The sequence below is a fragment of the Terrapene carolina genome, unplaced genomic scaffold (genome assembly GCF_002925995.2).
Source record: "Terrapene carolina triunguis isolate 2854851 unplaced genomic scaffold, T_m_triunguis-2.0 Scaffold130, whole genome shotgun sequence".
Taxonomy (NCBI): Eukaryota; Metazoa; Chordata; order Testudines; family Emydidae; genus Terrapene; species Terrapene triunguis.
The window spans coordinates 10,151,620-10,179,287 of NW_020664481.1; the positions used below are offsets into that span (position 1 = coordinate 10,151,620).

The window sequence follows — 27,668 nt, forward strand, 5'->3', positions numbered from 1 at the left end:
TTTCCCTGAGCCCCTTCCTGCACCCCGCACACCCTCCCGCACCCTAACCCCCTGCCCCAGCCCTACATTCATGGCCCTGCATGCAATTTCCCCACCTACATGTGGCCCTTGGGCCAAAAAGTTTGCCCACCCCTGTGCTAAATATTAGCTGGCTAAAAATGATGCTTGGTTGTCTTTCGAAAACCATTTGTTACAGATAGCCTACATCTTATTACTGTAGTTATAATGTGGGTATCACTTATTGCATACCTCGTGGGTGATTATATTGAGAGCCACAATGTAATAACACAAGCAAAGAGTTGCTGTTTTCTTCTACCACTTTCAGATGAATATATCAAATATTTTCAATACAGATGCAGTAAGAAACAAGTAGAGGACAAACTCATATCTACATTTCGCACAGGTTTTCCTCTCCATTACGAGATTGGCAGGCTCTCTTTCTCATTGCTGTGCGTAAGGGATGGGAGTGGTAACCCACAGAAACATTGCATTATGTAGATATAAAGTAATAGTATCCTTCCTGACAGGTTGTCTGGGGTTCAGAACTCCCCTGCAGGATTTTCTAGCAGTATGAGAACCAGGAAGAGGACAATCTGTTTGAGGAATCTGCATCCCAGGATACAACCTCATCACCTTTCATCTGGATTTTAAGAGCAATACCACACGCTCCACCTATTGACTCCATTTCTGCTGCTGTCAATAAGAGTCACACACCAGGGTCATTCTGTAGTCTTGACCCAGGATTTGACAAATTATGAAATAGCAGAACTACTATCCGCGATATGTAATCTATCACTTAAATCAGTCTCGGTACCATCTGATTGGCAGATAGCTAATGTGATGCTGATTTTTTTTTAAAGGGCTCCAGAGGCGATCCTAGCAATTATAGGCCAGTAAGACTAACTTCAGTACCGGGCAAACTGGTTGAAACTATAGTAAAGAACAGAATTATCAGACATGTAGATGGACACGATTTGTTGGGAAAGAGTCAATGTACCTTTTGTAAAGGGAAATCATGCTTTCATTAATCTATTAGACTTCTTTGATGGTGCCAACAAACATGTGGACAAGGGTGATCCAGTGGATATAGTGTATGTGGACTTTCAGAAAGCCTTTGATAAGGTCCCTCACCAAAGGCTCTTAAACAACATAAGCAGTCATGGGATAAGAGGGAAGGTCCTCTTAGGGATCAGTAACTGGCTAAAATATCGGAAACAAAGGGTAGGAATAAATTATCAGTTTTCATAGCGGAAAGAGAAAAATAGTAGGATCCCCTAAGGATCTGTACTGGGCCCAGTTCTGTTCAACATAAATGATCTGGAAAAAGGGGTAAACAGTGAGGTGAAAAAATTGGCCGATGATGCAAAATTACTCAAGATAGTTAAGTCCAAAGCAGACTATGAAGAGTCACAAGGGGATCTCACAAAACTGGGTGACTGAGCAACAATATGGCAGATAAAATTCAATGTTGAAACATATTGGAAAACATAATCTCAACAATACATAAATTAGTCGTTACCACTCAAGAAAGAGATCTTGGGGTCATTCTATATAGTTCTCTGAAAACATCTGCTCAGTGTTCAGCAGCAGTCAAAAAAGCAAGCAATGTTGGAACCATTAGCAAAGGGACAAATAATAAGATCAAAAATATAATGCCACTTATTGCTTAAATCCATGGTATGCCCAAACCTTGAACGCTGAATGCAGGTCTGGTTGCTCCATCTCCAAAAAGATATATTAGAATTGGAAACAGTACAGAGAATGGGAACAAAAATGATTAAGGTAAGGAAGATCTTCCATATGAGGAGAGAGTAAAAACCACTGGGACTGTTCAACTTAGAAAAGAGACAGCTGGGCTGGGGGTGGGCATAAATATGATAGAGATCTATAAAACCATGAATGGTGTGGAGAAAGTGCATAAAGAATTGTTATTTACCCCTTCACATGACACAAGAACCAGGAGTCACCCAATGAAATTAATAGGCAACAGGGTTAAAACAAACAAAAGGAAGTACTTCTTCACACATACAGTCAACCTGTGGAGCTCTTTGCCCAGGGGATGTTGTGAAGGCCAAAAGTATAACTGGGTTCAAAAAAGAATTAGATCAGTTGATGGAGAGGGTCAGAGAGCAGTGTTCCCTTTAATTTTTCTCTCACGTGTGCGGAATGAATTTTGTTATGTGCACCAATATGGAGTTGATACGTGACACATCACCTCCATATTGGTGCATATAACAAAATTCATGTGGCGGGGGTGGGGCTGAGGGGTTCAGAGTGTGGATAGGGACTCAGGGCTGGGGCAGAAGGTTGGGGTGCGGGGGGCGGTGAGGGCTCTGGCTGGGGGGGTGGGCTCTGGGGTGGGGCTGGGGAGGAGGGGTTTGGGGTGCAGGCTGCCCTGGAGCTACAGTGGGGAGAGAGGACTCCCTGCAGCTCTCTCTCTCCACAGCAGCAGCACCTGGGCTGGGGGGGAGAGGCATCTCTCCCTGCTGCGGCAGCTCCGGGGCTGGAGCTGCGGGATAGGCGTCTCTCCCTGAGCTGCGGGTGGGCTGGGGCCAGGGGAGGGGCACCTCTCCCCCCCAGCCGCGGCAGGGCCAGGGCTGGGCTGGGTTGGGTTGGGGCCGGGAGAGGGGCACCTCCCCCACCCCCCCGCTGTGGCAGGTCTGGGGCTGGGCTGGGGCCGGCAGGGAGAGCTGCTGCACAACCACGCAGCTTAGAGGGAACTTAGGATGCAACCCCATGCTCTGACTGCCCCTAAGCCTCTGACTGCCAGAAGCTGGGAGTGGACGACAGGAGACGGATCACTCAATAATTCCCCTGTTCTGTTCATTCCCTCTGAGGCATTTGGCACTGGCCACTGTCAGAAGACAGGATACTGGGCTAGATGGACCATTGGTCTGACCCCATATGGCCATTCTTACCAGTGTGATGCTGTTGTGGCACCAAATCAATTAAGGATTATTTTCAGTTTTAGAGGCTGCTCCAGCTCTTATGGGTTGGTTGGGTTTCGATCTCAACCAACAAGTGGGCCCAGCAACCCAACCCTTGCTCATGGTTCTGCTAGATTTTTAATTGGTTCTGCACTTGGAGTGGGGGCAGCACACAGAGCCCCCTGGCTGCCCCTATGCCTAGGAACCGGAGGGGGGATATAGCGCTGCTTCTGGGAGACGCATGGAGCCACAGCAGGCAGGGAGCCTGCCTTAGTTCTGCTGCGCCACCGACCAGACTTTTAACAGCCCGGTCAGCAGTGCTGACCGGAGCCACCAGGGTCCCTTGTCGACCGGGCGTTCTGGTCGAAAACCCAGACACCTGGCAACCCTGACTGTAAGTGACCATTTACTTATGCAGTTACATGATCTGCAACACACTTATGTGCACATGTAAATTAGCTACAAAGTTATGAATCACTTTGAAAAATTGTGCTTTAATCTCCAGGCCATTTCACTTGCTTTATAAAAGCACTAAAGTGCACAGTGTAAATTAATAAAATGCAAAGTAAATGTAATGTTCACAGAAGATTCCCAACTGACAGTTTCAGAGACTGAAGTCCTTTATCCACAGGTATTTCGTCTGTAGAAGCAATTAAAGCCCCTTGTTCTGTCCTGTTGATGTGCTTCATCCCTGACATAAAGGGCCTTCTCCATGCCAAATTCTTGGGTGCTCTGAGACTGTTTGAGGGGTCTGACAGGGACACCTATCAGCATGGCATCTGAGCCCTTCCGGGCAAAATCAATAGTAGTAGCAAAGTCCTAGAAGACTTCATGGAGTCTCTGGCACTTTTCCTTTTTGGGGTGGTCTTGGTGTGGGGGCTTTAGGATTTGGGGAGGGATTAGGAGGCTGGTAGGGATTTGAGACTAAAAGGGGTTTGTATTGTGAGCCTCACTTACAGTGGAAAGATTTTCTCTAAGGGCTGGTCTACACTGGGGGCGGGGGATCGATCTAAGATACGCAACTTCAGCTAGGCTATTCGCATAGCTGAAGTCAAAGTATCCTAGTTCAACTTACCTGGCCGTCCTCACGGCGGCAAGTCGATCGCTGTGGCTCCCCTGTCGACTCCGCTTACTCCTCCTGCCGAGGTGGAGTACGGGCGGCATTTCGGGGATCGATTTATCATGTCTAGATGAGACGCGATAGATCGATTACTACCCGCCGATCCAGCGGGTAGTGATCGATCCCCGATAGATCGATTACTACCCGCCGATCCAGCAGGTAGTGTAGACGTGGCCAAAGAGGAAGGTTTGCAACTTTTCCTAAAGATGGTCTGAATTCACCTGATTTCCTCTGCATTACCATGAACTCAACATTTCTGGAGCAAATTTTAAGTGCCTACCAGCTCCATTTAATCTCAATGGAATGCCCTAGTCCTTGAGTATTGTATACTGGAAAGGCAGGATCAAAGTGGCGAAGCAACTTGCAATAACCGAGCAGTTTTTAGAAAGAAGGGTCCCTTACTATAGCTATATTGCCCTTGAGAGTGTGTGTGGGGGGGGTGGCTGATTGTTAAACAATTTTTATAATCAATTATACACGCAAGCAGTTGTGGTGATTAGGTAAGTCCGGCAACTCTGTGTGTGCAAATGATTCATTGTGGTAATTTGTGGGCACAGTTATGCAATGACTATGACTGCATGTGCCCATTGAATTTGCAAATTAGGCATGTAATTAATTGTTAGTGTACTTTTGACTATTAGTGGTAAATCTTTGACTGTTAGCGGTAAATATGCCCAATGGCCTGTGATGGGACACTAGAGAGGGTGGGATCTGAGTTACTACAGAGAATTCTTTCCTGGGTGTGTGGCTGGTGAGTCTTGCCCACATGCTCAGGGTTTAGCTAATCGCCATATTTGGGGTCAGGAAGGAATTTTCCTCCATGGCAGATTGGCAGAGAACCTGGGGGTTTTTCGCCTTCCTCTGCAGCGTGGGGCACGGGTCACTTGCTGGAGGATTCTCTGCATCTTGAAGTCTTTAAACCACAAGTTGAGGACTTCAATTGCTCAGACATAGGTCAGGGGTTTGTTACAGGAGTGGGTGGGTGAGATTCTGCGGCCTACGTAGTGCAGGAGGTCAGACTAGAAAATCATAATGGTCCCTTCTGACTTTAAAGTCTGTGAGTCTATAATAAAAACCAGTTCAAAGAAAACATGTTCTATCCATCATGTGGCTTCCCCTTTCCCCAGCACCAATGCCAGTGGAATCATTATGATGGTTTCACTCCCTACCAAAACAATGGCTTTCTTCCAAGACCTAATCCGGCTCTTTTACACTGTCCTCAGATTTGTAATGATGAAAAGGGAAATTAATCTTGAGGAATTATTAGTTGAGTTGTGGTCTATTAATTGCACACATAATAGGTTCTTATGCAATATAGGAACCAGAGGTGTCATCTTGTGTTGCCATTTCTGAGACCATTTTAAATCATTTTTGGCATTTGCAAGGCCCTTGCCAGAGGCTGTTTCTTTATGTTCAGGATGCACATTGCATTACTTCATATTACATCACAATATGTTGCAAGGGAATGGCTAAGTTATCAAGGCTAATCCTTTAAGTCTTTCTTTCTTTACAATGTCAGACAAAATAAACCTACCTCACACTTCCATAATCTTTCTTGTATAATGAGAATATTATAATCTAGAACAACAAAATCCCCAAACTGCATGCATTCCTGTCAGCCCAAATGTGCTTAGATTTGCCTCTTTCTGTCATAAAAGTAGGCCCTGAGGCTGTTTCTTACAATTTAAAGAGACCTCATCAGTCTAAAAATCACATTAATAAGAATCGAGACCAAACCACTACTAGTAATAGCGGTAAAACAGCAAGAGTGAGAGGAATATACGTGGCACACCAAGACACTGAGAACTACGCAGGGGTGTGGGGAGAGGGTGTGGGTGTGATTTTTCTCAGCTCTACTCATAGCCCCGGGCACTCCGCACCCAAACACACCCTAGACGCCAAGCCAGGTTCATGCTGAATTTGGTTGTGGGTCAGAGCTAATCACAGCTCTTTGGCACTTTCTCATTGCCACTTGAGGCTTGGTCAGGGAAGTCTTTCATGTGAGGTGGAAACAAGGCTCTAGAGTTGCCAACATTGACTAAGGTATCGTCGTCATAGCCACTGGAGCCCATGCTGGCCCCGGACACCTGACAGGTATAATCTTTTGGAACCCTGACTGTTGTCATGTGACTGGAGCCAGGCCATTGCCATTGTTGAAGTTACTGGCCTACCACATATCCCCTTTATAGACTTTGTTCTCTGCAGGTGTCAGAGTGTGATGGAGAAATAGAGAAGCAGAAAAGGAGCAAGTGTCATTGGCAAGGGGAAAACCATCAGAGGAGAAGGGAGATGAGGGAGTGGAGGAAGGAAAATGCAGTGGCCCAAATGCAAGGATGGCTCAGAGAATGGTGTCAAAGCTGTAGCTGCGGAGAGCTCCCACTCATGGGAGTGCTCAACTGATGTTAGTGAGATCATTACTCCTGGTGCTACATGGTACTGGGTGTCCGCTGCTTCATGCTTGCTGACCGCTCTATAGGGACAGTGATTTGAGCCTCTGTGGAAATGTCATAGACATGGGCGGTCACATCAGAGACTCCCCACTGTTTAACAGGAAATCTCCTTCTGCTACTCCATTGATTCTCTCCACAAACACGTGCACCAATTCTGGACACGTCATTGTTTCATTCTCTTCTCCTCTCAGCCCCTAAAGGGCACAGCCTGCTGAAGGTTGCGTGGCAGAGGAGTTTGGGGCAGGTGAAGGCAGGTCACATTGAATCTGGGCCCATAACTCTACAGGGAACCTTACGTTGTTTGACCCAGCCCTGCCGAAGTACGGGAGCCTTACGTTCTAGTGGTGTTAAAGTGCCTCTAGACTCCTTGCCAGGTGCAGAGATCTCCTCTAAGCTCTGTACTTCATAGAATCATAGGACTGGAAGGGGCCCCGAGAGGTCATCCAGTCCAGTCCCCTGCACTCATGGCAGGACTAAGTATTATCTACCTTTCAGAGAAATACACACCATCAAACTTTCCAGCACCTGCCTCACTAGCCCATCCCAAAGCCACGATCCCACTTGGTTATGGGCATTGCTGTTGTTAGGGAACTGCAGTTTGTTCCCCTGCTAGTGAAATGAATGTGCCTCCAAGAACCATCCCTTCTCAGACCTCTCTCTCTGCCTGTACCCACAGCAGGGATAGCCACAGTGGCTGTTGCTGCAAAGTGGGGCTGAGGATGGCTTCCCAGTCTATGCTATGCGCTCGGACTACACACCGCCACTGTGAACCAACCCCTGCCTTAGATTTTCTTTTTCCTCCCTATGTTCATGATTTTTCACAACGTAAAACTAGGTGTTTTTGCCCCTCTTCAGTTCTTCATCTGAGGGTCTTCAAGCTCTCCTTTATCAATGTATCCAGCTTATCAACACCCGGGCAAGGCTTTGGTCCTAATTTTCAGATGAAAAAGCCTGGAGAATGGAGGTTAGTGGCTTGCCCAAGGACACACGGTTAGTGGCTGAGAAGGAACAGAGCTCAGGAGTTGTGATTCCCTGGGCCTTTCTGGATCAGGGCTCAAATTCTGCCCTCTGCTACACCTGTGTCAACAGTGTGGTAAAAGAGGTGTAGCATTTGGTCCTCTGACGCTGAAGAATGTCTGCCTTTTGCCTAGTACACCTGCACACCTCCCTCGGTCATGAGTCCCGCAATGTGTTTTGGTTTTGTAATAGCAATATTTGCTGCGGCCTAGATCTGATCTACCATGTGACTCAATGTACGGAAATGGGAGCAGGCTAGGATACTGCATGGCCACAGGTTCTTCCCATCTGGCTAATCGCACGCCTGGTGCTTGCCTTCATTTTTCTACTTGCATATTCTGCACTACTGGACCTGACGGTTGTAGCTTACTACCTGATTTCTAACCTGTGTGGTGACGCTCTTTGGAGCAGTGCCAGACTCTCCAATAGGGTTGTGTTGCCCACCTGCCTGGTCATGGGGAGCAGCTGGGCTGCTACCACCAGCCTCTCAGCCTCTCCACAGCTCCCTGCTAATATTGTCTGCTGTCCTATATAGCAGAAGTCAGCCTACAGGGAACAGTGCTGGGGGAGAGTGAGTGGAATGCAAAGGGAACTTGGGATGGACACCACTGGGTTATTACAGTACAGCTACTGGAGTATATGCAGCATCCATTGCTGTATGAATACGGCAGCAATAGTGGTATGGATTTTTTTAACAGTAGGCTAATCAAATATTGATAGTTAAGTAGATACCTTCCTGGGATCAGGAAGGTAAAATTGGGCTAGATTTCAATGAATGGCTTTTTTTTTTATAACAAGCCCATCCAGGGACAGTATTCAGGATTTCTAAGGCCTTCTTTGCTGCATGCGTTGGCTTGCTGGCATGTATTCTTTCACTGGGCTTCATCGCAGCTGATGCTTCTGGTTGGAACATGATAGGAGACGTGCACCACGGCACCAATGAAGAATGTACGTGTTTGTTATGAGTCCTGACAGCTGCAGCTCACATACCCTGTGTTTGCCTTAAGAAAATAAGCATTTCTTACATTTCAGCATCTGTTCCATTAACAGCTAGTTTGAGGGTTCAAGCAAACTAGCCTCAGGCAATGGTTGATTTTTGTCTGCTGTCAGAGATGTAGCAGTAGTGTCACTATTTTCAGTTGAGATTTAATTTTTTGTGTATCCTGCACGCGCTTAGCCCATTCAGCTTTGGACTAGTCTCAGTCATTCACAATAAAATAGTTCATTCTCCAGTACCCGTGTAGGGTGCGTTAATGATAAGGGAATCCCAGATGGTGATACTCTTGCTTTCATTCACTACTTGCAAGTACAGTGCAACAAGATGCTCTATTCCCTACAGCTATACCTTTCACGTGAGTCCAGAGGTTTTAGTCATCTAGAGAAGTGACTTTGGTTCTTACTCTCCATTCCTTTGCACCACTATAAATCAGAAGTAATTCCAGTGAAGTCTGTTCTAAGTGAATGGAGAATTGGTATGAATGAAGGATCAGGCCACCTTGCCTCTTGCCTGGAGCATCCTCTGCATAGCAGATACTCTAGTATTAGTCAGTGCTGGAAATTAAGTTCCCAGCGTTCAGGCATGGTTGAATAGCCACAACAAAACCAAATGAGCAATTGTGACAGAAAGACCATTCCTAGCAAATCTGTTCTGAGTTTCCATGTCTGAGAATCTATTCTACATATTTCGTTCTCTCCTTAAAACCTCTGTAATCCTGGAAAGCTGGTACCCCAAATCTGCATAGCTGTTATACCAAAATCAAATTGAAGTCAAGTGAATGTGTTTGTCTTCCACCATTATAAATGCAAACTTCATACAAGTCAAAAAGGACAATCTGAAAAATATAAACTTCAGAGAAATCCAATTAAGCTAAAACAGCTGTTATCAAGCCTGGATTGTACATCAATAGGCAGAGTCAGCAATACAGAGAAGCAGTGGCATTCAGTGGGGAGAGCTATTGCTAGCCATGCCAGGGATATTGCTAGTAAAATTTCTCTTAACTCTGCTAGCTACAGGGTATAATCCTAGACCTGGTAGCTACTGAATATTGAGGATAGGAAAGAAATTATGATCATAGCTCCCAGAGGCCCAGTCAAGATCCTATTATGTTAGACACTGAACACAGACCCAGGGCTTGATATTAGACTCTTTCAGGCCTGCTCCTGTAATGGACTTCATGTATGCAGAGTGCTATGCCACATGGAGACCCACTGTCTTCAATGGGGTTCTGCTCTGGGGCAGGTGTCAGCTCACACTGAATCTCCCACAGGTTTAGGCCATGAAGAAAAGACCCCTATTGACCTCAGTGGGTGCTGGATCAGACCCTAAGAAAATAACTGGAAAATATCCAGAAAATGACAGAAAAATATAACCTCCCAACTAGGAATATGCTACAAATCCTAGAGCATCCTAGGTGGGGGGTGGGGGTGGTATCTCAGTTCTACAGCTCCATGTCATGTGAGGAAGCTCTCAAAAGCAGAGCTGTATTGCACTTTCACACTCATGTAAATAACTGTCTCATGAGACAACGTGCAGGAGCTCTAAAATGCCATGCTTTACATGTTGGGCAAACGGATAGTCCTTGTCACAAAGCCTAGAAGTGCAGTGGTGCAGAGTGAGGCTCTGCATTCACTGTTTACGAGTGTGTGCAATGGTAACACCCCCTCCTGTGGAACACCAACCTCCTCCGCATGTGACTTGCCAAGCGTACACCTGCATGTTTGCTCTGACACCTTTGAAAATCAGACCACTTAATTTAGAGGTGGGATTTTTCAAAGCATCCAAGGGTGTTATTCCATTTGATTTTCAATGGATACTGAGTGCCTAACTCCCATGGGTTTCTCTGGAAATCCCACAAGTGATGCCTCACTCACTCTTGGCACCCAGGTTTGATCATTTTTGGCCAAAGCCAGCATGTTTGCTGATGGGTGGAATTTCCAAGTGCTCCCGAGTGGCTCAAGTGCCACTGAAAGTCGCCTAGGTACTTCTAAAGATCCCACCGAGTGTCTGAACTACCTTCTCCTCCTTGGAGCTGGCAGATGCACAGTGCTGGGGTGATGAGTCCCTTGCACTGCATGGTGGACAAACTGGGGCTGTCTGACTCGGGGACTGACCACCCAGCAGCTTCACAACCACTCAGTTGGGTTTTGAAACACAAAAGCTGTAGTTACAAGACGTAGAATAATACGGCAGCCCCTTGAGTGGATGCTTGGCAGGGACTGTGATCCAGCTGCCCATAATGTGCAGTAGAACTACTTGAAGGGAAACTCTAAACCCTGTTCTAGGTCCCTCCCCATGCACATTCCTAACAGGCCAGATCTTCAAGTCCAGCCAAACTGTACCCAGCAGGACCCTGGGGGTTGGGATGGGAAGGTGCCTCTTTGCCACCTTTCCGGTCCTCCAATCCTGGGGCCAGCTGGCAGCCAGTTCCCCCAGCATAACTCAAAACAGCCCAAGGGTTCCTAGGGACTGTTCTGGTAGCTGAGGCTTGCTAAAGAATAAAGTATTCTGGCCATGGCAACTGCTACTGTGGACCAACCCCAGCACAGCCCCTATGCTACAGGCAGGGCTGGCCCTAGACCAAATGGTGTCCCAGGCGAGGAGCATCTTTGGTGCCCCTCACCCCCCGTTTGTTAAACTTTTGCATACCTTATTTTTTTATTGCATTTGTAGCCCATTTCGCGACTTTGATGCACAATTTACATACATGATTTATCCCCGTCATATAAGACTACATTTTCACGCTAGGATCTGTAAATCTGTATTTATTCATGCCATATATAAGCAAATAAAAACATTCATTTCCTCTAAGCTTTTCCTCTAAGAGACTTTTGAATTTTAAAAGTAACTGAAATGTACTAATATCAAGAAATTGAACTGTGCACCAACATTGGGTAGACCAGTACTAAATAGTGTGACTGTAGGTGACTGTCTTAGAATGTTAACCCAGTCCTGCAGTTCAGATTTGCCCCTCTTGCTGCAAACTAGATTGCAATTGAGCTTTTCGTTTCCTATATTGAGCTCCAGAGGGCATCTTTTATTTTCGGGGGGGGGGGCAGGGCTGTATTAGGGAGAGCAAAAGTCTATGCTCTGCAGTCTTAGAAAGTCATCAAACCTTACGTGTTAAGCATGGCAAAAGAAGTAGAGGTATTTTTATATTGTTGCGTAGATAGGGTTTCGATAGATATCTCTGCCGTCTCATTATATATGTCCTATATTAGTTGCTACTTACACTCTTCAAGTCTTAAAACACAAGTACACTTTCACAATTGCACAATAAAACAAGGTTCACAATATCGCTCTCGTCTCTCACTTCACTTCAATTTGTTCTTATATCTCATTGACTGACTGGCGATGTCCCACCCCTTATATACCCACGAGGTCATGGCTGACAAATTCCAGGAGGTTCAAGGAAAATGTACTTCTCAAAGTCTGGAAGGTTCCACAAGATTCTACAAAGGTCCAAAACATTCTAGGAGGTTAGTAAAAAATGAAGCCACATATGGAATACCTAAAACATTTTACTTCAAACATTCTATTTTCCCTTTGGTCGCTAACAATAAAAAGAGCACCCCAAGCGGTCACCTACCCCTAAATCCGGCCCTGACTGCAGGCTTTGGTTGAAGGGAAGATTGTGTGACAGAGCTAGCCAGGCTGGCTTTATGCCCCATAGGAATTCCCCTACATCAGGAGATTACCTAGCTGCCCTCGTTAGGGCAGTTTTTCTCTGCCTGAACTTCCCGTTTCTGACTGAGACTGAGTCTGGCCCAAAGTTCTTAACTATCCCATAAAGATTCGCTTCATTTGATTAAAACTAAATCACTTGCAAGAGCCAGGAAACTTTCTCGAAGGGCTGGCTTCGCCTGACATTGGTCGGCATGCCTCTGAGTTAGCAGAGCTGGTCCTGTGGGCGAATGAACTTGTCTTGTACAGGGAGGGGAGTGTTGAGATCTGAGATTGAGTGTTTGCTTTGGGTGGTTGTCCCCCAGGGCTGCCTTTGCTCTGCTTCCAGGTTGTGTCACAGCAACAAGAAGAAGGTTCAGTGCAGGCTGAAATCAGGAGGCCTGGTCACAGTGGGAAGCAGGATGAAACCAGACACATTCACAATAAATAAATGGGAGCAAGGCAGAGGTGGAGCATCGATGACCAAAGTGATCTGACTGGAGGGGGGGGGGTGGGAGGGAAGAGAGAAATGGAGGAACAGGCCTGGCCCAGGGCACTGCACCACTGCAAGCTAGTCCTATTGCTGGTTATACAGCAGCAGAATGGAGTGAGGGTGCTCAAATGAATAGAACAGGGGAAGGGTTATCTAATCCGCCTTTTGCAGACCAACCTAGCTATGCAGCATATCTTCTTTAAATGTAATCACTATGCAGCCCTTTCTGCAGGGGAACCTGTATTGCTTATATGTGTTTCTATGGTTACATGTTTGAGTTACATCTGTTAAAGTAATAACAGTGCACTCCAAAAAGCAAGATCAGATACTCTTTGATTAAGATCATCTCATTGAAATATTTATGTAGACTCAAGCATCAAATTATTGACCTGCTTCCTGTGGTTAGTCTATGTGCTCCCTAGGGCATGTGTAAATTGTGTATACATTACGGACAATAAATCAACGTGGATTTCAGAGACCAAGGCTCTGGATTTAATGGGCACAGAGGCTCCACTGCATTATTATTTAAACTCTAGCTAGATAAGAAGCAATATGAGGCCCTCACATTTTGCTTTACTTATTGGTATTTATAAGGCAGACGTGATTAGAGAAGGCAGGGTAATTAATTCTAGGTATTACCTTGCACTTTGAAAAACCGCAATCTGGCAAGGAACAATTGACTGAAGGCTCTAAATAAATAAATCGTGTAACCCATTAACTGCAGCATTAATAGACCAATCTGGAAAAAACTCTCAAAGCTAAAGGTTGTGGAAAATTATTATAGTCACTTAACTAATGACAAAAGTAAACAGTTAGTAACTCCTAGAAAAACATCTCTTTATCACTTATTTAACTCATTACATGTTCAAAGTACTGCACAAATAATAATTGACCCACTAATCCTAAAACATTTTCATTTATATCCAGAGCCTGGTTTTTAAATATTAGGCATGTGATGAATCTAATTTGTATATGAAATCAAACAACTGTGCATTTGCAATTTAAGTGTGGGTTTGTGTACTATTTGTGCAATCAAGCTCTGTGCCTAACTTGTTTAAAAGCCAGGCTCCTGATGTTTAATTTTTCTATAACTTGTTCCTATTTAAAGGTTTCAAACAGTAAAATTCCAGAGAAGACAAATGAATCCTCAAGCCCTCTACAGTCTAACCCAGTTAATATCAGTATGTGAGATCAATGCTGATCACTGTCTCCTTTGCTACTAAAGTCAAGTTAAGCAGCATCCTACACTCCAACAGGTGTTTCACTTTACTTACATATTTTGTAATGCTTTCCATACAGGTTCAAGTATGCTATATATATGTCTGCAACCTTAATGATTCATGGCAATTTCCCCCCACCATTAGGTGGCCTGTGATTGAAAACCAGAGCTGGATTGTTGCGCAGAAAAGGCTCTGTTAAAATGAGTTTCTAATTGCAAAAGTGTTAGAATTAATCAAGTGGTGTTTGTACACAGTTTTATTAAACCCCTGTTGGATCAGATCCCTGAAACTGAAATACAAAATCTTGTCATATATTTAAATCTAACAAGTGATGCCAAACCCAAGATATAGGGCCAGTTTCTGGTCATGTCTGGTTAATGAACCATGTATCTACCTTATTCAGTGGTGGAACCTCACATGGATTAAGCCCAATATATGGTCATAAGAACACAATTGCCAATTATATTGAGAGGAATTTAAATTACTAAGCAGAACTCCCCTTTACAGAAATAAAATGCATCCTTGTTTAAGTTAGCAGGCGTTTAACAGAGTACAGATATGAGGATGAAAAAATCTTAAATTTCAGGGACCATGTCCCAGCAAATGGTCAGCTCTGCCCTTCTTATCCCCCCCAGGTGTAAGAAATGGTCAAGTTGTTTACAAAATGGAATTTGCAAAGGTGGTTCTGAGAGAGGAAAACAAAAACATCAGCAACAACAACATTAGATGCTGGAATACCTTGGGGAAATCTTGGTCCTGTATATAATATCTTATTGTATTGCAGTAGTGTCTAGTAGCCCCAGTTATGGATCAGGATTCCATTGTGCTAGGTGCTGTACAAACATATATACATGCACATTTAAAGAAACATGGTACTTATTAAAGCTAAGTGTCTGAAATTCCATTTTCCCCATTGGCCATTTTAAATTCCTGTTTCTAATCATCTGCCCTTCAAAACTCAATTTATTCTAACTTTCATTTTTGACTTATATGCCCTATATATGAATGAAAATCAGGATTAAAATATATAACTTAAAAAAAAATCTATTTGAAATATCATGGAGTCGGGTATTTTAAGGGGTTAAAAATGCAATGTAAAGAGGAGCTCTAGGGAACATTGATTTTTTTTTTTTAATATAAACACATTTCACAAAGTGACACAGCTCCCTTGCAGCTCAGGTATGAAACTTCCATTCTGTTATGTTCTCTCTCACATGGGATCTGATCCCGAGATACTTTGCGTGAGATTGATTCAATGCCCTTTGAATTGCAACTCTTATTATGTTATCAATAGTGCTGGCCGGTTCCTTATTTTCAAGCAGATGCAATAATATTGAGCAGAGGCTGAATCTGTAGATCAAGAGTTTTAGCAAATAGAAAGTTTGCAGTTGGCTTTTCCCAGCTCCAACTTTCCTTGTGGTGTGGGATCAGCGACTTGTTCACAAACATACCTGCCCATGAATGTTCATGGACTTCTCTGATACTGAATCAGACTCTTGGGAGCAGAATGCCATAAATTCTTCTTTCATAACTAATCAAATCTTCTAGATCTTTTATCAATCATGCTGGAAATCACAGAACCAGAAAATGTAGGGGGTGTGTGTTTTTTATATATATATATATATATGTAAGCAGAGTCAGGATGAGCTCTACCCTGACATCTGGTGGTGAATTATGGGAGTGTGGAAAAGAACTCCAGGGGCTGATCTTGTTTGCATAGGCACACCCACCCGCCTGGCATGAGACAACAGCAACTGATAGTGGTTACTTTGGATGGGGTGGGATCCCCAGTTTCTCTGTTATTGGGGCAGGAGGAATGAAGTGTTGTTACCCTGATTATGTGAATCAAGGATAATGAAACTGTTTTATGACAGAGGGTCTCACCATCACCTAAGTAGCACTTGCTAGACAAGGGACATGGGTTCCACAACCCGGTGAATTGAGAGAGGATGGGGACAGGTATTTGTACCTGATGGTATGGGCTTCCTTTGAGGGCCGGAAACACCAATTGCACCACCGCCTCTCTCCACTGTTGAATGTCAGAGCTAACTTTGATTCCATTAGGAGTCTAGTTACAGGCTGCTGAGCTGAATTCACTTTGGGCCAATGGTGCACCAGCACTGGGGCTCCCCTACTATGAGCTGAAATCACAAAAGAGCTAAAGTTACTAAGAGATGCTGAGATCACTGAGTGCTGTGTTAACTAGTGGGGGAGCCTGAAGCTATATTGCTAAGCGGCTGCCGGAGCAGTTTGCAGGGACGGCTGGAGGAGCAGCGAGCGGTGCGGAGCCTTGTGGGGATGGCTGGAGTGGCCCAAGGAACGGTGAGCGGAGCCGTTTGCGGGGATGGCTGGAGCGGCTCACAGGTCAGTGACCGGAGCCATTTGCAGGGACGGCTGGGGCGGAGTGGAGCAGCTTGTAGAGCAGAGCAGTTCATGGGACGGCAGGAAGTGGACTGGCTCGTGGTGAAGGCTGCGGCGGAACCCCATGGAGAGATGGCCAGTCGGCCTCAGATCACGTAAGGTGCCCCTTAAAACCCTGCGTACCCCCCTTTTACTCTGGGGCTGCACTGACCAGGGACAGAGACTTTGGGGGTTGTTGGACTTTTGGCACTTTGGGTGGTTGCTGGACCCAAGAGACTTTGGGGGTGTTGGACTTTGGGGACTCTGGATGATTTTTGGGTTGCTGGATTCAAGAACCAAAGGGAAAAGGACACGGCCCAATTTGCTGGGGTGGATCTTTTGCTCATGGTTTGTGTTATGAATCCTGTTTGTGGTGTTTTTTTCAATTTAATGCTGATGTCGTTTACCTCATGTTATTAAACATTTTCTGCTACACTCAGACTCCGTGCTTGCGAGAGGGGAAGTATTGCCTCTTAGAGGCGCCCGGGGGGTGGTATGTAATTGTCCCAGGTCACTGGGTGGGGGCTCGAGCCGGTTTTGCATTGCGTTATTGAAACGGAACCCCTAGATACAGAACCCGGCCCTTGTTGCTGCCAACTTAGATGGGCAGAAGGGTTACATATATATATAAAGAGAGAGAGAGATATCAATCTTGGGTGTTTTTCTTTTCTCCTCCTCACCACTCCCCCTCGGCAGCATTTCTCTCTTACAAGTTATGTATTTGTGAGTTACAAACATAGACCAGAGTCGTAAGACACCTAAGCACGTCATTAATTTTCCTTGTGTGAGTAGTCCCATTTGGTGTGAGGATGATCTTGTGCTTTAGGCACTGTACTAAGACTCAGGAAACCAGGCTTCCTTTCCCAGCTCTACCACCGACTGCCTGTGAGACCTTGGGCAAATGGCTTAATCTCTCTGGAACTCAGTTCCCCATCTGTAAAATGCGGGAACAGCTTTCTTTATTCCACCCTTTGGGCTGTCTTTAGATTGCAACTATTTATGGCAGGGACTGTCTCTTATTATATGTTTGTACAGTGCCTGGCACAATCAGTCTTCTCTCTGTGAGCTGATGGGTGAAAACATGAATTAACACCACCAATGAGAGTAGTTGTGTCTGCAGGATGTGGCCCCAAAACATCTGATTTTTGCAGCTCTGACTGTTCCCTGTTATGATGCATGGAAACATTTGAAGTGTCCAAGTAGGGGAACAGACAGACAGACAAACGCTCTTTGTAGAGGACTACACCGGAGAGGCCAGTAATTCCTTGAGTGTGATGTATGTGATTATTGCAGCTTTGAAAGAAAAGGGGCTTTTATTTGATATTCATTTTGAAGCTTGTCTGTTAAGATTCGGGTTAAGAACTTATTTTCATTGAAACATGTAAATATAGTAGCTAGACATCCTCTGCTTCTCTTTGTCATCGCTGACTGCCTTTAAAAACACCATGCATTGTTTTCACAGTGTGTAATGCCATCCGTGCTGCCTTTGGCATCAATGCCATAATATTGAAGCTGCAGCTGAGAGGTAAAGGAAAAGAAAGCCACTTGTATGCCCATGACTGAGTTCATTCTTATGGTGCATGGAGAAGGCAGCAATTGGAACAAGGAGAAATGAAATATTCAAAAGGCACTCACACTGGTTTTTTGCCAAAATCAAATCTGAACCAACAAAGGAAACAAATGATGTTAGAGCTCAAAATTACTAGCCCAGTTGCCTAGAAACAATGTTTTTTTCACCCCTATGTGATAGGCCTGGATTGAGCTACCTAGTCCAATCTCAGACACCTACATTTGGGCCCAATCCTATGCTCCATGTGCTTTGCTTGCAAGAGGGTGGTCAAAGTGGGGGTAACTGAGCCAAGAAACAGCATGCTCAGTGCCTGCGTGGGGGCGGGGTGGGGGAATACATGCTTTCAGCAGCAACCTTGCGTCAATTTAAGAGAACCGCTGCCAGGCTCCAAAGGGGAATTCTGTCCAGTCTTCCTTCTGTTACCGAAAAATGTGGTTGTGATATAAAGGAAAGGGTGTGGGGGTGAGTGAAAATAGAGGGTCCTCAAGGGTCACTACGGATGCAGAGGGCTCCACAGAAGCAAACAAATCATAAAACAATTACAACTATTTTCACGAGGCTATCGTGGATGCTGAGCTAACATTTGAAACTCTGGTTACCAGCAATGATATGATACAGTATTTCCACATCTTGGATATCAAGTTTTAAATGTATTAAATAGCTACTCCATAACATTCAAACTGCTGGCGAATTTGGGATTAGATTAAAAGAGAAATGTAAAACACATTTCTTACATGCAGTTCTATATTTCACTTACAGAACACTAGACTTCTCTAATATCTGGCTAGCTGCCTGATGTCCCAACTCCGGAAACCATCCCAGCATGGATAAGTTTTAAAATAACAAACCCCATGAATAATATATATATTCATCAATCTCATTCAACTGCTGTAAAAGCAGCATTAAGACTTCAAAGTCTACAGCTTCCACCACGGTCTGACTTGACTCCTTAAGTATGGGTTAGGTGAGGATAAAAAAAACTAGATAGTGGGAAGAAAGCAGAGGTCTTGAGTTAAGGGTATCTATTCATGCAAACCAGCAAGGAGGAGCTCTTCAGGGTTCTCTAGTGGGAGCTGGATTTTAAAACGGGTGTATTAACAAGCTAGATGCAGAGGGAATATGCGATTATTAAATATGCAGATAAGTTACTATCATGCATATTTTTACTCGTGTGTAAACCCCTATGAAGGTTTGTTCTCCTGGACATAGTTCCACTGGCTTCAAATGCAGGAATAAAAGAGAGGTGTAGTAGAAAATCTTTGTAGGTGTGGTCCCTAAACTCAGTGGTATGGTTAAAACACATGGGCATGTGGGTGAGTTCCAGAAGAACATTCGCAGTCTAGGTGAAAGGACTCTGAGTTGAATCATGAAATTTCACACATCTAAGAATTAATTGTGTGCCAATAAACTGAAGTAAAGATGCTGCCCAAGCAGTTTAATTTAGATGGGAATGAATTAGTAACTGGAGGGAAAGGATATATTGACAGGGGCATTTTCAGTTCAGTGGATAATGACAGTGAAGAAGGCTAAAATGCTGGCCTATATTGAAGGGCATGTTGCTTTCCAAAGAAACAATCTTTACAGGCCTCTGGTTTCACCACATTTGGAGCAAAGGGTCCAGTTTTTGCCAACTTAATTGATGAAAAATATAGATAAGGTGTAAGGAGTACAATCCAGGGCAAAGAAACAAAAGTAATAGAATGCACTGGCTCATGGAGACCTGATGAAACAGGGATCATTGAACTTGGGGGGAAGGCAATTAATAATTGACCTGATTGAAGTATTTAAACTGTAAATTAGCTGTGATTTATGACCATTGTAATCTATTTGAAAATCTACTTGACGTGTTGGACAGATCAGAATTAGACCTAAATGGTCCCTGGTGTAAGGGACTGTCGTGCGAGCCACAGATCTGTCACAGCACCATGCACTAATTTCCCATCCCTGACACACTCACCCTCCCATAGATTTTGATTGGTCTTCAGCACATGTTTAATGTTAACCTAAAAAATTCTCCAATGCTACTAGACTCGTCAAAATGAATTTGGAGGAACAAATCAGAACAGCAATGAATGTTAACTTAAAATCTGAGCACTCTACATCAACCCAGAAGAGGCCAAGGGAACCCACAGTAGGGTTGTAAAAGGAAGTGCAACGGCATATCCAGTGTATGTTATGCCTATAAAAACAGACAGACAGATGAAGAGTATTCCTGTACTGGCTGTTGTTTCCTCATGACTTTCCCTAAAGAGTTGGTTGAGTTATAGCTGATGTCCTAATGTTTTCCATTGTGCTGTACTGAGCAATAATAAATGCCTCCCTCTTCCAAAAGAGACAACATAAAAGGAGCAAAAAATCTAGTTTCTCTCACCTTCTGAGCAGTCTGGCAAAGTAACTGCCTAACTTCACGAAGGTCTCTTGCCACAGCAACTTCTGAATGATGACAGGTGATAAAGGGAAAACAATGAGGAGTACAAGAGGTGGTATTGTAGACTTTCTAATGGATCTCCCTCCAAACCCAGCCTTAATGTTGATCACATTAGTTGCTTTTATTTATGTGGCTGGATGAACTTTTGGCATGCACACAGCTGTGCATATCTGGAACAAAGATGTTCCATATATAGTGAGATTTTGGGCATATCAGCATGAGTTATTGTGCAACTGAAAGAATTCATGTGTACTGACTAAGAGTTTTCAACAGGCTCAGTGCTTGAGCCTACAGCACTGTTTTATATTGACATGTATGAGGCATATTTCTTCCACGCCTAGAACTCAGGAATCTGATGCGCTGAGCTGATACAGAAGCTAAGAGATCCAACACTACTGTTAGTTCTACAATAGCTCCTTGGTTTTCCACTGGAGGAAGGATAAGGTACAATGGACCGTTAGTGGGGTGTATCTGTTACTGAAGAAGAACATTGTGTCAATTCTGAAAAAGAATTCTTTAGCTTGGTAGTTTTGTAAGTGATGCCTGGCATAATAGTGCCCTTCTACAAATTAGGTTTCTTTCATTCTGTAAGACCCATGGTCCCTGCATCTAAATTGTTGGGCGGGTAGACTCTCATTTTATTATAGTTGTCTGTCTTTCTTCACTAGTTAAGCTTTGACATTAATTTGCTCTCTTTTTCTGTGAAGTTCCATTTTTTAATGATCTAAGACCCAAATGAGACTACCAGTCTCTCCTCTTCCCTTTGATTGCTGGAAATGTACAATGAAGGAACTATTTCAGCTTCACCATCTGTTTGAGACACAGGTGCAGGATCTTAAGATCTGGTTTGTGTCTTAAATTCCAGACTTCTTCTTCTATGGCCTCTTTCTCCCAAACATTTTTTTTTTCAGGGGTGGTAGGAGATGGGTGTAAGCCACTTAAGATGACTTATAGGATTGCTTCAGAGTCTCTGTTGTCACCATCTTTCCCTGTGTGATTCTATCTTCTGTGACTCAAATCAAATTTCCCTCACCATTTATCTTCTCTTGAGCAAGGGTGTTTAACCATAGTGTTCTTGACAGCTTTCAACTTAGGTTATAATTAAATGCTGTCTACTTAAATGCCCCTAAAGTTGCAATAGGATACGTAGTTTTTGCTTGATGTCCTAAACACTTTTGTAGAATTGTGCCCTGTTTAAACATCTACTGATCTTATGTTTGAAAACACCTGTCATACAAGGATCTGAAAACCCTAATGGGTAATGGTGGTGGGGGTGTTCCTTCTCTATCTGATACACTGCTCCAGCACTGAGCATGCTGCACTAACAAACAAAATTCTGTTTCTGAATGAGATCATGGCGCAGATGGGTTCTGTACATAATATTAATAGGCTGGACTGGATCCCAAGCATCTTAGTGTAAGGAAGCTCCATGTGTAGTTAGAGGAATTTCTATGGGCCTCTCAAGTTTAGAATGTGCTCCTAATCACCTGGCCCTTTCAATCCTTACTCAGCAAAAAAGTCCTACTGATCTTAATGGGACAACATAGACTCATAACCACGATGGTCCCTTCCGGCCTTAAAGTCTATCAGTCTGACCACCTGCATGTTGCAGGCCACAGAACCTCACCCACCCACACACTCAATAGGCCCATAAGCTCTGGCTGAGTTACTGAAGTCCTCCAATCTTGACCGAAAGACTTCAAGTTGCAAAGAATCCACCAGTTACTCTAGTACAAACCAAGTGACCCGTGCCCCAGACATGGCTGAGTGAAGATTGACAGATCAGGCCTTAAATTTGCAATATTGTATTCATTCTCACCAAGGCAAAGAACTCACCAGCTTTCAAGAACCTAGTCACTTGCGCTCACTGGTGGTACAAGAGTTCACTGAATCTCAACCCAAAATGCACTTATTTGAATTTTCTTTTTCATGATAAAATACAGATGGCTCCACTTAAAAAAAACCAATCCATCCCTCTTACCAACACTACTTCCAGCATTCCTTACATTTAAACTTGTTAAACGAACCACTGCAGCTGGGAAATGTCCACTTGGTAATGATGCCCACTGCAGACAAAACCTACACTTCATTCTCAGACCATGGCTGCCATATGATAAAAGATCACTGCAAGGAGCTGTTATTAATTAAAGGCATGTGAAGGGTCTAATTATTAGCAGATTTGTAGGCCTGTTATTTAGTAACACATGTTACTGTTAAGCCTGTTGTCTACATGTACTGAACATCATGTCTTTTATTTGCTGTAGGAACATTTTATAATATGCAGTTTAACATATCATTTTAAAAACAATTTTACAAAGCAGATTTTGGAACAGAATTTAGCACTGGCCTGCGCATTTGCTGTAATTTTGTAGTAAATCAAGGTAATAACTTTTCATTTGTACAGAGAATACTGTATAATAAAAACCCCACTATAAATATGGGCCTGATTTTTGTCAGAGACAATGAGCAATTGCAGCTCCGAATGGCAACAGCCAGAATTGTGGGTGCTCAGCACTTCTGAAAATCAAGCTCTGAAACTATTTGCACAAGCAAGTTCTCTTAGTATCTGCATGGAGTCTGGCCAATTAGGTACTTTAGACGTCCCTTCCTCATACAGGAAGAAGGAGCTTGTTTTTGAACCATATAAAGAAAAAGAAGATAACTTATCCCAGACCTGGGGAAATCCTTCGGAGGATTTGGCTCTAAGTAGTATCCCAGCCCAAAAAGACAGACTTCAATTCCAACTAGATAGTTTCCTAACATAGGGCAAAAGACTTTCAGCACAATCTGTTCATAGGAAGGTCCCTGAGTTTGCCATTTGACTTGTCCAAATCAGCCAGAAGGAGATCTAGTCTAGTGATTACCTGAAGCATTCTGGGCTCTCGTCCCAGCTGAGTCACTGATTCGCTATATGACTTGAGCAAGTGTATAACCTTGCTGTGCCTCATTCAACTTGGCTGTAAAATTGGATAAAAAGCAGGAGCTCACTGAAAAACTGATATTGCCCCAGAACTGAGCTCTCTTGGATGGATGGATGGAAAACTAAAGGGTATTGCCTCTGCATCTTCTCATGTCAGTGTCACTGCATGTACTCCTGGCTAATGATGGGGCCAAAAAACACTCATACTGGGACTTCATAGATCAAGAGGAGGAATATGCAACTTGCTTAAATAAAGGCCATGGCTACACCGGGGAAATGAAACTCTAGAAAACACGTTAACTAATATCTGTTACCACATTTTCTATCATGATGCGTTTTCCCAGTGTAGGCACAGCCAAGTAAACGTTGGAGCAGAAGGCCGCTCAGCCCTCCAGTTGTTCAATTAAATCCAAGTCTTCGTGGCCAAAAAAATAAAATTAAAAAATTGAATACTCAGTGTCCCTCCACCAAGAAAAAAACAGTCGAACACAACCACAAGGTCAAGGTGACTGGTTTTCAGTACTGACCTCAGTAAAGGTTTGATCCAAGAACAAAATCTGTATGCCAGGTGCTGAAGGAAAGCCATATGTTTGTGCCTAACATATTGGATTTTTTTTCCCCATAATTCATCCTTGAATAAATGTTACCCTTGTGCTTTTGCCAAGGTCAGTGATGTGATATTGGTTATCTTCCTTTATAAAAGCCATTTAGTTAGGTTAACTGCCCAATTACATGGATAACTGCTTTCTTTAAGCATCATCCTCTAACTCTTATTAGATCACAAACCCCCTAATACATTCAAAGAATACTTCACACCCAGATGATTACTTTTTGTGTACGTGATTTATGTTGTGATGCTAAAGTTTGCCATGCATATCTTAAAAATTGTAAATCATTTTGTAGAATTCTACTTTGCTATTGGCACTTTTGTCTGTATAACTTGAAGTATAAATAATATCTCTTTTGGCCTGAGTTTTTAACTAGGCCACTACTTTTAAATACAGTTCAGAAACCTAAAAGTTGAAATTAGGACTCAGTTCTACTCCTCTGATGTCTAAAGCAAGGCTTAAATGGAAGCAGGATTGAGATGTAAATGTAAACATTACATTGTAGAATGATCAGGTCTAAAAGTTATTTTGACTCTGCATCCATAGATATGTGTGTTTGGTTTTAGAACTAAACATAAAACCAAATTATTATTCTTTCTATTAGTAAGGAAGTAAGATGAAAATGTAACTCTGTAGGATGACAGCTAATTCATAGCCTGGCATAAATTATGCTTAAATCTTTGAAATAGAGAGAAAAACAATTTGTCCACAAATTAGATGGCAAAAAAGTTGTAATTTTGCAGGTAAAGTAGTACTAGTACTGAAAACATTAGATGTAACATCTAACATTAGATGTTAACTGTTTGCTAACAAAATCCATATTTGTAAATTACATGAAAAAATAAAACAAATTTATGTAGGGTTTCCTTAATCTACATAATACAACACTATACACAGGCTGTAGGTATTGTTGCCTTTTGTTTCCTTTTATAATGCTTTTGCAGTATATTTTTTGGAGAGGGGGAGATTTTTTTGCATACTTTGTGCAGCAGCTGCCATGCCACTGGGATGTTTGGTCTTAAATTATGGCATTTTCATTGAAGAAAATGTGCTGGTAACAGTACCTCTTTTCAAAAAAGCATGTGTTTATTTTCCCTTATATCAAATAGATTTTAAAAATTAGATTGTCTGTTACATTTGCTGTTTCCCACATTGATTGTTTTGAAATATACAAGAAAGGGCTGAAATTAGATTGTATGCATATAATTTTCCTTTCACTAGTCACTTTTGCCTCCAGAAATCAAATAGCAGAAGCATAGATTCCTCTCTTTCAGTCAGTATTGTCCCTTAAGCAGAAAGTCTAGCACTTCATGTTAGAGGCATCCTTTGTTCCCTTTATGTGGGGTACGACCACAATTGGGCATCAGAGAAATCCTCTATCATTTCCATTAATTTCATTGTTTCATCTAGTTGCAGAGCTACAAAGATGCTCAGAATTGTTTGATAAGGAAAACTAATCAAACTTAAAATTGTCCTAATTATTAATGTATAGTCTGCTTCTCTGGGAATGATTTTGGCAAGCAGACCCATCAAAGAAGGCTGGGAGTGTTTAATCACAATCTGCAAAAGAGGAACTAAGGCCTGATCTAAAACCCATTTAATTCAAGAGGCACCTCTCTACTGGCTTCCTTTAGCTTTGGGGTCAGGCCCTGAGTTCTATGTTTAGAATTCAATATATTGGGCCACTAAGAGTTACACATCTTTCATTGTTTCAGAGTGGTAGAAACCACACAGCTTACCCTGTTTTGTTTAATCATTCTGTATGTCAATAACCCTCACAAAGAAACCTTACAGCTCATAAATGGTCCACTGTTTATATAAAGTCAGGGTAAATTGGAGCATGGCCTCTGCTTCCAGTTACTTGTTGTTGGGCCTTTCCTTGCAAGCACATCACACTCAAGCTATGTGGAGTTTCTGAGTTGACTAGAGGAAATCTTCACCCAGCAGAGCCAACCTTTTCTTTATTCCAAAGGATCATCATCACTTTGATATTGGCACTTTGAAATTATACCGTCACCACTAAAGACATCTGTATTTAATGGAAGAACTATTCTTTAAAGTGAAGCTAAGCTGAAAATGTTTGTTAGCTGGTGCTGGTGAAATAATTCATTTTCATTTATAAATAGAATAGTGTGATTGGATATTGGTACCTCAGTCCTCTCTGCCACTACACTTCATAAGAAGATTATGCTTCTCTGTATGAAGTGAAAATTACCTTCTTGGGGGCAGGGGGGCAATTTAATTATTACTCTGCTTCCTCCTGTCTCCATGGTGATCCTATCCAAACAGCCTGTTCCCTTCTGTTGTACTGGACCCTTTTCTCCCCCTCCAGACAGAAATAAATCAGCTATGCATAAGCCTGAATCAAAGTATTAATCATTGGCCTAGGTAGGAGTACTGCCTTCTGCATTTAGTGCTGTAGCTTCTAAATCCAGCCCCTCTGCCTTCCTCACTCCAGGGCCTCTCCCTGGGTGCATGCATGAACGACAGTCCTGGCTGGATCCCTGCCCTGCTTGCCCCATGGCTTCCTCCTGGCAGGGGAGGACTGGCTAGGGGGTGGGGGGGAAGAGTGTCCACCCCCCTGTGCTAAAGCAGCTCTTGCAGCTCTCCCCAAGGCTGCCACCGGCGTGGGTCCACACAAGGGCCGTTATTGTGCTGAGAAATGCCTGCTAGCAGCCGATGCTGGGCTCCAGTAGCTCTAGAGCTGCGGGCCCTGAGGTACCCCTCCCGTGCAGTCCGAGGGGGGGGGGGCAGGCTCTGATCTCAGCCCCGCTCCTCCCTCCCCGGTGCACGCGGAGTTTGCAGGCAGTCGCGGGCTGGCCAGGCACCCGGGAGGCTCTGGGGCAATCCTGTTTGCAGCTAAGCCCCTGCCTCATTTCAGGCTTTACGGCGGGGACTATGCCCCTAATTTCCTGCCGTGCCTGGGCGGGCAGGTTTGCAGCAGATGGCAGAGGGACCCCCCTCTGCGTCCCGTCCCCCCCCCTCCACGCCCCTCTTCCCCCGGCTCTGTTGGGGGCGGGGGGGCTGTTACCTGGGGACTCTCCGGCTTCAGGGGCAGCGCAGTCCGTGAGGATGCTGGGGTCACTCTGGGACCTGCCTCTCGGGAGAAAACAGCCGGCCCCTTCTTCCGCTGCAGCCATAGGTGGGGGGGGGGGTCTCAGAGGCGAGGGGAGGACGCCAAGGTCACAATGGGGAAGGGGGGGATGGCGTCCAGCCCGCCGGCAGCTTCAGCCAGGCAGCCCCCGCCGCGGCAGCATCTTCCCCGGCCTCCTTCCGCCAGCTCCCGTCAGTGCTCCCCACCTGCACCATCCAGCAGCCGCAGAGATGCCCCTAATGCGCTGGGCTCCTATTGCCACTCATTGGCGAACTTTCTCTCGGTGCCGCTCAGGGGGCTGCGTTCAGGCTGCTCCGGGGGGGGCTGGCATGAGCTGGGGCTGGGCTCTCCCCTCCCCCTTACTCCCCCCTCCCACCCAAGAACAAAATCTTCGCTCCTGCAATTGCTTTAATCGGCTGCTCTTCTTAGAGCATCTGTTGGAAAACATTGGGATTCTCCCATCATGCCCCGCGAGAGGGAGTGTGACATCACAGTGGGGTTGGGAGGGGGCTGGGAGGGGGGACACCTGCACTGCACAAAGAGAGGGCAGCAGCAGGTGTGCGCGGCTAGGGGACCCTGGGGGGGGGGGAGGGGAAGGAAGCTGGGGGTGTCCTACTGTTAATCTGTCGCTGTTTGCATTTCAACCTCCCTCATCTCTCCTCCCCCCAGACACATCTTCCCCCACCCCCTCGGCTGCGAGTCAGGAGCAGCCCCTGGCTGGGGGGGCGGGAGGGGGGGTTGGGCTGCTGTCATGTGACCAA

At 44.3% G+C, this 27,668-nt stretch overlaps 1 protein-coding gene across 1 annotated transcript in view; it reads right to left on the reverse strand.

Annotated features, from left to right (window-relative positions):
- Positions 1-26,953, reverse strand: part of PHACTR3 (phosphatase and actin regulator 3) — a 169,073-nt gene extending 142,120 nt beyond the window's left edge. Inside the window, exon 1 of the mRNA XM_024195904.1 lies at positions 26,845-26,953. Coding sequence (XP_024051672.1) covers positions 26,845-26,953 — 109 coding nt within the window. The remainder of the gene's footprint in view (positions 1-26,844) is intronic.
- Positions 26,954-27,668: the final 715 nt, after the last annotated feature.